At 34.5% G+C, this 13377-nt stretch overlaps 1 protein-coding gene and 1 long non-coding RNA gene across 2 annotated transcripts; both read right to left on the reverse strand.

The window, feature by feature from the left end:
• Nucleotides 1-5050: 5050 nt before the first annotated feature.
• LOC131655368 (uncharacterized) lies at nucleotides 5051-6915 on the reverse strand. Its single transcript, XR_009299746.1, has 3 exons — nucleotides 6785-6915; nucleotides 6311-6638; nucleotides 5051-5799 (listed from the first exon to the last, which is right to left on the reverse strand). It is a non-coding gene; the product is annotated as an uncharacterized LOC131655368 (long non-coding RNA).
• Nucleotides 6916-10620: 3705 nt separating this feature from the next.
• On the reverse strand, nucleotides 10621-12968 carry LOC131655369 (F-box protein At4g22280-like). Its single transcript, XM_058925252.1, has 3 exons — nucleotides 12845-12968; nucleotides 11804-12706; nucleotides 10621-11679 (listed from the first exon to the last, which is right to left on the reverse strand). Exons 2-3 carry the CDS (start codon nucleotides 12692-12694, stop codon nucleotides 11380-11382), a joined length of 1191 nt encoding a protein of 396 aa, XP_058781235.1. The 5' UTR covers nucleotides 12695-12706; nucleotides 12845-12968; the 3' UTR covers nucleotides 10621-11379.
• Between the last annotated feature and the right edge of the window lie 409 nt (nucleotides 12969-13377).

Below are 13377 nucleotides of genomic sequence, written 5' to 3' on the forward strand. Positions count from 1 at the left end.
ATTCAGTGCGCCATGTTAGTAGATTCTGAACCAGTGAGTATAGAAGAAGCGCTCAAGAAGAAGGTCTGGCTGAATGCCATGAAAGAAGAACTTGAGGCTATAGAAAGAAACAAAACTTGGAAGCTGACAGAACTTCCAAAGAAGAAGAAAGCCATCAGCGTCAAATGGGTTTTCAAAGTAAAGCTGAAGCCAGATGGATCAGTTTGTAAACACAAAGCAAGGCTAGTGGCTAGAGGTTTTCTTCAGAAACCTGGACTAGATTACCTTGATGCATCTGGATGTAAAGTCTGCATTTCTGAACGGTCCATTAAAAGAGGAGGTATACGTGTCACAACCCACTGGCTTTGTGAAAAATAATAAGGAAGGGATGGTGTACAAATTACACAAAGCTCTGTATGGATTGAAGCAAGCGCCCAGAGCTTGGAATTTGAAAATTGATTCATTTTTCCAGAAGCAAGGGTTTCAGAAGTGTGAGATGGAATATGGAGTTTATGTGCAACATTCTGGAAGCAATATGATTCTGTTGTGTCTTTATGTTGATGACATATTGCTTACGGGGAGTTGTCCAGAAGATCTGATGAAGTTCAAGAAGGTGCTGATGAATGAGTTTGAGATTACAGACCTTGGGAAAATGTCATATTTTCTAGGGATGGAGATTCTGTACTCAGAAGATGGTATCATTCTGCATCAGTTGAAGTATGAGGTAGAACTTCTGAAGAAATTCAAGTTGGAGAATTGCAAAGCTGTTGTTACACCGTCAGAAGTGAATCAGAAGTTGGACTCTGATTCTGAAGGTGAAGATGTTGATGCTACGGTATTCAAACAGCTGGTTGGTTCTCTAAGGTATTTGTGTAATACCAGGCCTGATATATGCTATGCAGTTGGATTGGTTAGTAGGTTCATGAGTAAACCTAAGTGGTCCCATTACCAAGCTGCTGTCAGAGTCTTGAGATTTGTCAAGGAACTCTGAAGTTTGGCATATTGTTTCCTTCTGGGAGAAAGGAAGAATCAGAGTTATTGAGTTATTCTGATTCTGATTGGTGTGGAGACAGAGTTGATAGAAGGAGTACTTCTGGATATTTGTTCATGTTTCTGGGAGGCCCTATCTCTTGGAGTTCCAAGAAGCAACCTGTTGTTGCTCTATCAACCTGTGAAGCTGAGTACATCGCAGGCGCTGTAGCTGCATGTCAAGCTGTGTGGCTTCTGAATCTATTAGAAGACCTGAAGATTAGGGTGAAGAAGCCTCTGAAGCTGATGATTGATAACAAGTCTGCAATCAATCTTGCCAAGAATCCGGTGTTACACGGAAGAAGCAAGCATATTGAGACTAAGTATCATTTCTTGAGAAGCCAAGTCCAGAATGGAACATTAGAAGTTGTGCACTGTAGCACTCAGAAGCAAGTGGCAGATGTTCTGACGAAGGCGATCAAGACGGATCAATTTCTGCTCTTGAGGGATGGAATTGGCGTTGTCAGTTTTGATTGAAGAGTATGAATTAAGGGATGGTATTAAAGAGTAATTCAATATTCAGAAGATGGACTGATCTTTTGATGGTTACTCAGAAGATAGTATTGACCAGAAGATGTTATCTGGGTCCCATTAGCTTAGCTGTTTAGTAGTAAGGGTACTTTAGTATTTTTGTAGTACTGTACTGTTTGTACCTTAGACTTGTTCACTAAGTTTACTGTTTTAGGGCTTATGTGGCAAGATTTTCTTTTCTTATAAATAGCCTTGTAATAGCTATCATTAATAGTAGAATACAACATTTATTCTCTCATCTCTTTTGCGCCGTTATTCTATTATTCTCTTTGTCACCATCTTTATTCATTGTGTACCAACAGAAAGTAGCAAAGGGTTTCTTAAGAATGGAAAACTTAGGTTCTAACAAGAAAGAGAATGTAAAAAAACATGAATGATCAAATGACCTCTTGAAAAACAATTTGAGCCAAGCAGTTTTGTAGTCCACATAAGTATAATCCTTAGGGTTAAAAGGTTTAGAAAAGCCTTTTTCTGAGAAACGAAAAGCCCAATCATCATTAGAATACCATTAACAACCCTCAGGGAAGTATTCGATGAATATTGGCCTTTAGAATTTTGAAATCCTGAACAATTGTAAACTTGGTCAAAGTGATATGTTGATCATTTGGTTTTGTGAGGTAGTTTTTGGATACGCTTTGGATATGGTTGAGTTTGAACTTTCTAATTGACACGTAATCCTGTCTTTCACATTAAAGAAAAATTGGAAACCGGTCTCATCAAAATATTTCCCATCTCTTCGAGAGCCCAAATCGCGGGTGTCCTGACGGAGCCCCTATGCACCCCTATTTTTTCTTCTTTTCTGTCCAAGCTTGGACTCATATCAGTCACAACCCAGCTTGTTGGTTAAGTTGTTACAATAGTCATTACTCTAATCCCTATTAGTTAGGCTTGTTAGTTTGTTACTGGGTGTATAAATGCACTTGCCCAATACTGGTGTACTTACTTTTTGATTCAATAATAATAAGATTATGTTCATTATAGAGATATCTAACCGATGTTGTTATTGATAGTAGAACAATCAAAGGTTAACAATAGTATAACAAATGTGAAACTTATCAAAATATTGTTTCCTTTTTTGACAGATATAGTGACTTATAAGAGTCAAATATCTTCATCAAATTTAAAATTTTGACTCGAAGAATTCGGTCTTGAATTTTTGAAGTAAGATATTGAAATAATAATGATGTTAAATGTTAGATAATCAATAGGAAAGTTGAAGTTGTATGATGATTTGAAATCCAACTTGAATAAGAAAAGCAAAAATGTAGCACTTACCTAAGGTTGGAGGTGGTGACTGGTGAAGAATCTTTGTTCTAAAATAAGAGAAATTGAAGAAATGAATGTGTGAAATAAATTTAGTAGTAATTACGAGATCCAACGTCAACTATCAACTACTTCCTCCGTCTCATAATAAGTGTTTCATTTGCACTTTTTCTATCTCTCAAAATAAATGTCCATTTAGAATATCAATGCAACATTTATTATTTTTTTCCACTGCTCTACCCCTATATATTAACTTTCACGTTTTTTAACAACTCCACTATCTATAATAAATAAGGGTACTTTAGTAAATGATATTAATTTTATCATTAAAATCAACACATCTAATCATTTTCTTAAGAACCGCGTAAAGTTCAAATAGGACACTTATTTTGAGACGGAGGGAGTATCTATCAATTAAAAGAACATGCCTACAAATTACCAATAATACCCTTCACTTTAAAATTTTCGACACTTGCAAAAGGTTAAAGTAGTCAAAACATAATCTCTCAATTAATTCACCTTACTTCAACTAAATGCTATCAAGTGTCAAGTTTTTATTTGATGCTTTTTAACTTTCACTTTTTTCTACACTTCTCACACTTTCACTCACCATTTCTCTTTCCTACATTTTTTTTCACTTTCATTTTAATCTTTCTCTTTCCTACATTTTTTTTACTTTCATTTTAGTTTTTCTCTTTCACTTAAATAAATTGAATGAAGAGCAACACATAAAAATTTACTCAAATGAAAACATAATAATTTTATGAATATTAATTAAAAAATTATTTTTAAATATTAAAATTTCTATTTTTTTCACGAGCCACTATGAGTAAATTCTTTGGATAAGTAGGAATGAGATTTGCTCTCGTAATAAAGTGTGGGATGTGAATAATACATTGTGGAAGATTAAATCTTTGTTATGGAAATGGTCTTTTATTGGAGAAATTACTCATCCCATTTGTAGCTTTTACGAGTTTAACAAGGATCCGTTGTTATTCCTATCGTAAATCTAATTGGTTTGTAATTTCTTTTTGGCGGGGTTTCCCGTTTGTGTGTAATCAGATATTGAGAACATTTAGTTCTCCGTTTTATTGAATCTTGCTTACACAAAAAAAAACTATAAGTAAAATATCGATTTTATTGTTTGAGACAGAGAATTCTTATTTTAAAAAGTCAAAATTTTTATTTTTCTCACGATCCACTATCAGCAAAATATCTATTTTATTTTAACTAATAATTGTCTTTATTTAACACACAAAATTCTTATTTTTAAATGTCAAACTTTTTATTTTTCTCACGGGCCACTATCAGCAAAATATCTATTTTATTTTAATTAACAGTTGAATTTATTTGAGATATAAAATTCTTATTTTTAAATGTTAAAATTTTTATTTTTCTCATAGGCCACTATAAGTAAAATACATATTTTATTTTAATTAACAGTTATCTGAAACACAAAAATTTTATTTTCATATGTCAACATTTCTATTTTTTCACGGACCATTATCAGCAAAATATATATTTTATTTTAATTAACGATTGTCTTTATTTGAGAAATAAAACTTTTATTTTCCAATGTCAAAATTAAATTTTATATTATTATTATTATTTATTTTATAATCAAATAACTCATTTTAAATTTACATGTACATTTAAATAAAATCTATATAGTATCAAATAAATTGACCCGTGTGAACGCACGGGTATCTTGCTAGTTATTCAACATATGGAATCTAACGTTATTAAAGTTTAACTTTTAATATGATTTATTAATAAAGTAAATGAGAAGTGCAAGTATAGAAATTATAAGTTGTACTTGTGTGTTGAAGAGAAAAGCATAATCATTGATAAAGCAAAAATTATATAGAGATTATCTCAAATTTCTTATGCTTTTTAATAAATTTTGTGTTGAAATAAGAGTTGTTGAATTGGTGGTAATAAAAGAATCGATATCTTGGTATTTATAAAAAGAAACCTCTATATTTTATAATAAATAATTTAATAATCAAAGTTGTTAATTTTAAAGAAAAATCAACCAAAGATAGTAATACTTTTAATTGATTGAATCCAAAGTTGTTAATTAAGAAAAAAATCCAACCAAGATATAATTTTTATAACCTCAATTTCTCTTCATCTTTTCTACAAATTCTCTTGTAAATGATAGCAACTTCTCACATGCCAAAATAATATGATAAACACGAATGATAATGGTAATAGTTTTAATTCATAGGTTTCTTCAAGTTCAAACAAGAGTTATCACCATTATTAGTGTGGTGAGTTGTTAAGCATGAGGGTGATGTTTTTACCTCCCCATGCTTTTTTATATATTAAACTTAGTTTACATTTCTGCCTATATTGCAGCCTAATTAATGTTAGGGTGGAATAGCAGAGTTCTCAACCCTAGCTAAGCGAATCACCACTTCATTGGATTGTTACATTCAGTTATAACCAAACTTCACTAAGCGTCTCATAATTGCTTCAAGAGATGCATCTCCAGTATTTAAGCTTCTTCTTAAGTGAATAACAAACACAAAAAACAATCATAATTCTGAACAATGACTTAACCAAAACCACAAACAAATTATCTATGCATTGAATAAAGGAGATTTGTTGTTCTCAAAATGAAGTACTTTTAATCGATGCAAACAGAAACAAAGAAGCAAACAGAAACTATAAACCAATCATAACAATCTCTCTTTAAGAAGTTGAGTGTGGTTTTTCCTTTGAGCAATCTATGATTTCAACTTGAGCCAATGGCGAGTTTTGAATCAGAAAGTCCACAGTTCCATCCGGTATGGGTGAAGATGGTTCCAATCCTACTTGAAATGCTTTTCTCAATTTATCCTTCTCTTCCTCCGAATCAATTTCCGATAACTTTGCCTCCAAAAGTGACATACGAAATTCACAATCAAGAGGTTTCGTCTTGACTTTCAATATCTTCAACTTACGCAAGACATAATGATTGAGCTTAAACACATTGGGATGTAAGGAGATACCCTAAGCAACATGCGAAAGAGTGAATCAGGCTAAGAGTCTGTTTGGTAACACCCAAAAAAGAGCTTTTAGCTTTTAGCTTTTAGCTTTTCAGCTCACATTAATAAAAAAGCTCTGTTTGGTAACGCTATTTTAGCTTGTAGCTTGTAGCTTTTTTACTAGCTTTTAGATTTTTTTTCAAAAGCTATTTGAAGTAGCTTTTGAGCTTGTAGCTTTTAGCTTGTGACTTTTTTTTTCCATTTATACCCTTATTATTTTAACAAAATATTATTACCCTTATTGATTAAAATGATCATTTATGTCATTTCGTATTTATCAGCTAATGAAACAGCTAATTTACCAAACACTCATATTAGCTTATCAGCTATCAGTCATAAGCTAAAAGCTACCAGCTACCAGCTATCAACTACCAGCTATCAGCTATCAGCTATAAGCTACCAGCTAGTTTTACCAAACAGAGCCTAAATTCATAATCAAGTAGGTAACAATAAAGCCTAAAAACAAATTGAAGTACCTGAAGAGTAGTTGTTGAGACTGTCAATGATGTTACATCTGTAAACTCTAGCAGCCAGCGGAGTATAAACAAAAGAGCCCGCACCAAATAGCATATAAACAAAACATGATTCCCGCAGCCTAAAAACCCTAGAGACGAATTCGGTGAAGATGTTGAGAGTTTGAAAATGTGAAGAATGGAGTGTAAGAGTGGGGAGATGTTTCCAGAGATGGTTCCATCTTTGGGAGAGAAGAGAGGTTTGAACGGCGGTTTTGGTGTTGAGAAAAGAGAGTATGTGAGGGAGAAGACAATCGGGTAAGTCGTTGAGCTCCGTCATTTGAATTAACACCTGATAAACATTGAAAAAAGAGAGTATATAATTGAACAATCCTATGGCAGGATTTTTGAAACAGAGCAAGCAAATAATTGTAATGAAAAGGAGATAGAATTGAGAAATCCTAGAAAGTGGAGATTTGGAAAGAAGAAGGAATTTACCTTGCAAGTCGGAGTGGGAGTGAAAAGTTCATCAATTTGTTTTTCTCTTCACTTGTTAATAAGCTTCATTGCTTGCTACTACTTTTATTTCACGGGAAGGTGTCACAAGATTTCCAATTTTTTCCGCTTCAACTATATATCTATTAAAATTAACTTCTATCAAATTATTATTATTATTTTTTAGACAAATCTATTAGAAAGAGACTAGAAGGGATACCCCACCAAAGTTACAATGGGCCTTTATCATCTAAAACAAATGAGAGGATTAGTGTTCCAAAAATAAAAGTTACAACCAACTAAAATATTACAATAAAAGGACATCCACAATCAAGATCTCATAACAATAGCTATCTTATATTCATCGAAATTAAAGACGGAGTTGTTAAAGATAGCATCATTACGACTCAGCCACAAACTCTACACTGTGGCTAGCCAAATCACCGTCATCTAGGCGACACATCAACAACATGATATGCCCTAGCATGTTCATCCTCTAGTATCTCCTGATGAACTCGCCTAGGTGGATCTTCTTGAGCATCGTGTATCATTTAAGGATATGACACTCGAAAGAACCACCAAATGTAGTCGTCTACGTAGTTCCAATCGTTCTCAGCTATGGTACTCCGTGCCTCATCTGGTACCAAATGATTAACATAATCATCAAACATAGCATTCACATCTCTACGTTTCATAATGGGAAGAGGAGACATAAAAGGATATCTGGAAATGTAATGCATGTAGCCGAATTGATGCATGACGTGCTCAGGCAGATAAGGAGACATCAGACGTGACCCGCAAGCAAACCATCATGAGTATAAGACTATGTCATCAAAGGGAATCAACTCACGGTGAGCAACGTAATAATTGAAGTGTATATCATCTTCTACCAAGCGGTCAACATACACTCTGAACGACTCTGTTGACTGGTTCCCTTTGAGCGAGGAAAATGCATAAGCACACGACATGTCCTCTGTATAAGTCGACACACATGACCAGCCGAAGATGAATGGGAAGTGCTAGAGGATCCAAGCTTGAAAACTGTTGGAACACACAAATCATTAGTTAATAATGACATTGCAATAATTTAATGAAAATGATACACAAGCACTAAATGACTAAGAAATGTTACCGTCAAAAGTGTGAAATTGTCTGTCACCTGCTTCGTCTTCACGTACAACCTTCATATAATTTAGAGTACAAGTAGACCAAACAAGCGGCCCTCTACTTGTACTCATGGATCTGCTCAAAGTCCTCAAAATATCATGAGTAGATGACATCCACATAAGTGGCACTCTTGTTCACAAAAATGGCAGTGCCAACCAAATACAACATGTATGCTCATATAGCCCACCCTCTATGATGTCGTACATGCTCGTTATCACCAATAACTTGTTGTGATCTCAATATCTCATCTATAAACACCTTCTGCAAAAAGCTAAACCTAGCATGAGCCACACGGGTGAAATCAAACTCCTCCATGACAGCCTCGTCAAATCCTATATAGTCTACCATCAAAATTAGTGCCTTGTCTCTGGTAATCTTCCCATGATCTAAAAGTCTCCTCATAATCGAAAGATGAAACAGACACGAGACGCTGTCTAGGATGATAGACATGTCACCATGTGGTAGATGAAATGACGACGTCTCTATGTGCCATCTCTCTACAAAGGCATTAAGAATACCATGGTTAACTATAACATAATCGGTCATGCGCAGGTCTCGTATCCCTAATAGCTGCAAAACATCCTAAAACCACGACTTATTAGGCGGAACCATACGAGTAATCTTCAACATATGGTTGACGAATTTTAGCGGACCACGTTCCTCCGAATCAACTGAGCTAGAGGTAATATGAGCTTGCGATGATTGGATTTTTTCCCTCTAAACGGATGCATGTTGTGCAATCCTTCTGTGTCTCAATCGGGATTGTCTATCAGCCATAATTCCTGTAAATAGACAAGACAGGCGTTACACAATGTGTTTTGTACAAAAAAGGCAAAACATTGCAGACAAACTGATTACGGAGCTGCATATCCAGTTTTTAGGTAAACGTCGCAAAATTCCAGCAACTATAACCACCGACAATGACAAATGCAACCACCAAAATTAGAGGTGGCAAACGGGCATACCCGCCCTGCAAAAGCCCGCAAAAAAATGGGCGGGGCAGACATAGTTGAGGGTGCGGACCTAAAACCTTGTCCCGTCCCGCAAAAAAGTGAGGGCGGAGCAGGTTAAACCTGCAGACACTACACTTTTTAAACCTTCAAATGCAAAGATTTATGTTAATGTCCGTGCCTGCAAAAGCCCGCATAAAAATGGGGCAGGGCGGGATGATCACATTAGAGGGTGCGGGCATAAAAGCTTGGCCTGCCCTGCACTAAATTGCGGGCAAACGGGCATGCCCAACGGCCCAGACCCGTTTTGCCACCCTTAACCAAAATCATCAAAAACAATGCATTAATCGTAAAAAACACCTATCTAACTCATTTCTAATCCGGTATAAGATATCAAACATGTAAAATCTTTTTATTTCATAGCCTACCACATTTATACATAAACTCAATAAAGGAGAAAAAATTGTAAATAATGTTTTGAAGTTGCTTGTTCTTGCTTAAATTGGATGTTTGAAGTTGATTGATGTTGCTTGAATGTGGTTTGACGGAGTTTGAGAAAATGGGATTTGAGAGAGTTTGATAAAATGAGGTTTTTAAGAGAGTTTGTGTAAGTGAGGAACGTGAAGAGCTTCTGACACGTATTTGAACGAAGAGCGTCTGGAGATGCATCTGTATAAGTTTTATTGAGATGTATCTCTGAAATAATTGTATTAGAAATTAGGGATTCATTCATATTTATGCTGAAATTTTGTGCGTCAAAAGATGCATCTACATAAGGTATACGTAGATGTATCTCCGGTTAATTCTTTCCATTAATTTAGAAGTGTGTTGAAATTTAATACGTTCAAATGTGTATTTCTAAAACCTAAGGACATAATTATATTTTCACGCGGTGCCGTAGTAATGTGCATTAAGAAATTCTAAACATAAATCCTATTGTTGGTATGTTGGTATTTAGCCAATCAATTGTTCAAATGTAAAAAAAGTAGTAGTTTAACAAAGCCCAAATTTTACAAGTAGAAATAAAACAGCATAGGCTAAGCTGGTATACTAGTGCGCTAAGAAGGTCTTTTTTTTATTTAAAAAATCCACACGAAAAAAAATAGCGTTACTAATTTTTGAATTTGCTCTCTTTTGTGAATTGATACCAATAAGTAATTATATACATTTTACTTTGGTTGACATCTCAACGTGCATGGTTGATCTCGCAATATTCTTAATGCGACGTTTCTTCGTTTATGATACTGATATTTTTTTATTGAGGAATGAAACAACATTTTGCAACTTTATTAGAAATATGCTGAAAAACAAAGGTAGTTTATTGGATGTTATTCATGATAGTAGAAGAATTGAAGGTTAACAATAGTATAACAAATGTGGAACTTATCAAAATATTGTTTTCTTTTTTACAGATATAGTGACATATAAAAGTCAAGTATTTTAATCAAACTTAGGATTTTCACTTGAAATCTCAAACACAAAATTAGTTATAATTAAGAAATCTCAAAATATTTTATGATAAATTATTGAACAGTGGAATCTCAAAATATCTCAATATTTTTTAATAAATTATTGAACAGTGTTAAAGTTTTGAAAAATCTTTACAAGTTGGAATTATAATTTCTGGGAGCCAAAATAAGGATCGTGTTAATGTGATAAGCTCAAGGTACTTCTTATTTAATATGTCTTTAGCTTGTTTAATATGCCTTAAGTTTAGTTTGTTAATATGCCTTTAGTTTGTTAATGTCTTCTAACGTATGTGCCACCTGATGGAACCTGTGTTAGCATAGCATCGTCTTCCATAGTAATCAGTAGCGGAATACAGTCTTGCACCATGGTATTGTAATTACATTGATTTGCATGACTGAAAATAATGTAGAAAGTGTTGATCTATCACCTCTAAACTATACAAAGTACCTACATCATTACCAATAGCATGAATCACCACTTCATTTGATTGTTGGATTCAGTTCTAACCAATCTTTCCTAATCGTCTCATAATTGGTTCAAGAGATCCACATGAAGAACAACACTGAAATAACCCCAACCTGAAATATTATACTTTCACATAAAACAAATGTCACTAAACTTATGCTAAAATAAAGGGTCCATCCAATCTAAGTGAAATATTGAATATTGGATGGAATTAGAGACCAATATGTCCTTCTATCTTCCTTGGGATTCTTAATTAAGAGTTAGGTATATCTACCTTTAACATCACCGGTATTTAAAGTGAATAACAAACACAAAAAACAATCATAATTCTGTCAAATAAAATAAAACAAACATAAAAAAAAACAATGACTTAACCAGAACCACAAACAAATTATCTATGCATTGATTAAAGGAGTTACTCATCAAGTCCTAAACAAATACTTATCTCAGTTACTCGGGCTTCGTTCTTTCTATTCTTTTGTTAACCGATGCAAACAGAAACAGAGAAGCAAACAAAAACGATAAACCAATCATAACAATCTCTCTTTAAGAAGTTGAGTGTGGTTTTTCCATTGAGCAATCTATGATTTCAACTTGAGCCAATGGCGAGTTTTGAATCAGAAAGTCCACAATTCCTTCCGGTATGGGTGGAGATGGTTCCAATCCTTCTTCAAATGCTTTTCTTAATTCATCTGCCTCTTCCTCCGTCTTAACTCTCGATAACTTTGCCTCCAAAAGTGACATACGAAATTCATATTGAAGAGGTTTCTTCTTAACTTTCAACAACTTCAACTTGCTCAAGACATAATGATTGAGCTTTAATACATTGGGATATAAGGAGATAGCCTAATCAATGAGGGAGCCACATTGAATGAGTCTAATCAAGTCAAACTTTAAAAAAAAGAAACATCTCAAGAATTGAGTAAGTAAGTAACACAAAAAAGCCTAAAAATCGGTCAATTTGAAGTACCTGAAGAGTAGTTGTTGAGACTGTCAACGATGTTACATCCGTAAAATCTAGCAGTGAGCGGAGTAGAAACGAATGAGCCTGCACCAAACAGCATTGAAACAAAACAGGATTCCAATGATATAAAAAGAGGTCTGCATCAATATCCACATGTTTAACCAAAGAAAAACTGTTGTCGGAGAAATACTGCATCAGAGTCCCCGTAAAAGCAAAGGTACAAAGACTGGGAGTACATAACTTGATTTCGAAATACTGTGGGGAGTTGTTATGCATAGTTAAATGGACGAGCGTGGTACTTGACACCCAGAACATCATGGTACCCAGCAATGTACAACATGAAATCACCAATGTATTCAACCGGTTTAGCGCTGAAAACGGATCGGCGTAGCCATGATCGCCAACGCAAAAAGCAAAATTATGCACATGTAAAGTGGTTAATGCTGGCAAATTGAGAGATTTTGGAAATAATGTTTGTTTGCCGAAATTTTTGTTAGGACTAACGAGCTTGAGATTTGTTAAAGTGTGAGATGAAAAAATGGCAGGTGGAAATTGTGCAATGTGGTGAGAAACAGAAAGTGATAATCGCTGGACATTTAGTGAAATGCCGTAAGTGACAATTCTTTCCAGTAGGTGAGGGTTTGGGGAAGAGTTTTGGTCGAAATCAAGAGAGTGGAGTGGAATAGAGGAATCGCGAAGAGATAAAACCCTAGAGACGAATTCGGTGAAGATGTCGAGAGTTTGAAAATGTGAAGAATGGAGTGTAAGAGTGTGGAGCTGTTTCCAGAGATGGTTCCATCTTTGGGAGAGAAGGGAGGTTTGAACGGCGGTTTTGGTGTTGAGAAAAGAGAGTATGTGATGGATGAGGGAATCAGGTAAGTCGTTGAGCTCCGTCATTTGAATTAAGACCTGATCAGTATTGAAAAAAAGGGAATTATGATTGAACAATCCTATGGCAGGATTTTAGAAACAGAGCAAACATAATGAAAAGGAGATAGAATTGAGAAACCCTAGAAAGTGGAAATTTGGAAAGAAAAAGGAACTTACCTTGCGAGTCGGAGTCGGAGTGAAAAGTTCATCAATTAGTTTTTCTCTTCGCTTGTTAATAAGCTTCGTTGCTTGCTACTTCTTTTATTTCGCGGGAAGGGGTCACAAGATTTCCAATTTTTTCCCCTTGAACTATATATCTATTAAGGTGAATTCTTATCTACCCAACTCTAAAAGTTGGGTAAAGTTACCTCCTTTGTAAAATGCTTTGAAAATAACAAACATTTTTAGTATTTTAATAAATAATTAAATGTGTTAAATGAGATGGAATCATTTGATTGGTTGGAGGTACACTACCCAACTTTTTGTGATGGGTAGAGAAGTTGTCACCATCTATTAAAATTAACTTCATCAAATTATTATTATTAAAATAAAATTAACTTCATCAAATTATTATTATTTTTTTAATAGACAAATTTATTAGAAAGGAAGTATAAGGGATATTCCACCAAAGTTACAACGGGCCTTTATCCTCTAAAACAAAGGAGAGAATTAGGCTTTGTTTGGATTGATGGAACCGGATGGAGCGGAGC

The sequence above is a fragment of the Vicia villosa genome, linkage group LG3 (genome assembly GCF_029867415.1).
Source record: "Vicia villosa cultivar HV-30 ecotype Madison, WI linkage group LG3, Vvil1.0, whole genome shotgun sequence".
Classification (NCBI taxonomy): domain Eukaryota; kingdom Viridiplantae; phylum Streptophyta; class Magnoliopsida; order Fabales; family Fabaceae; genus Vicia; species Vicia villosa.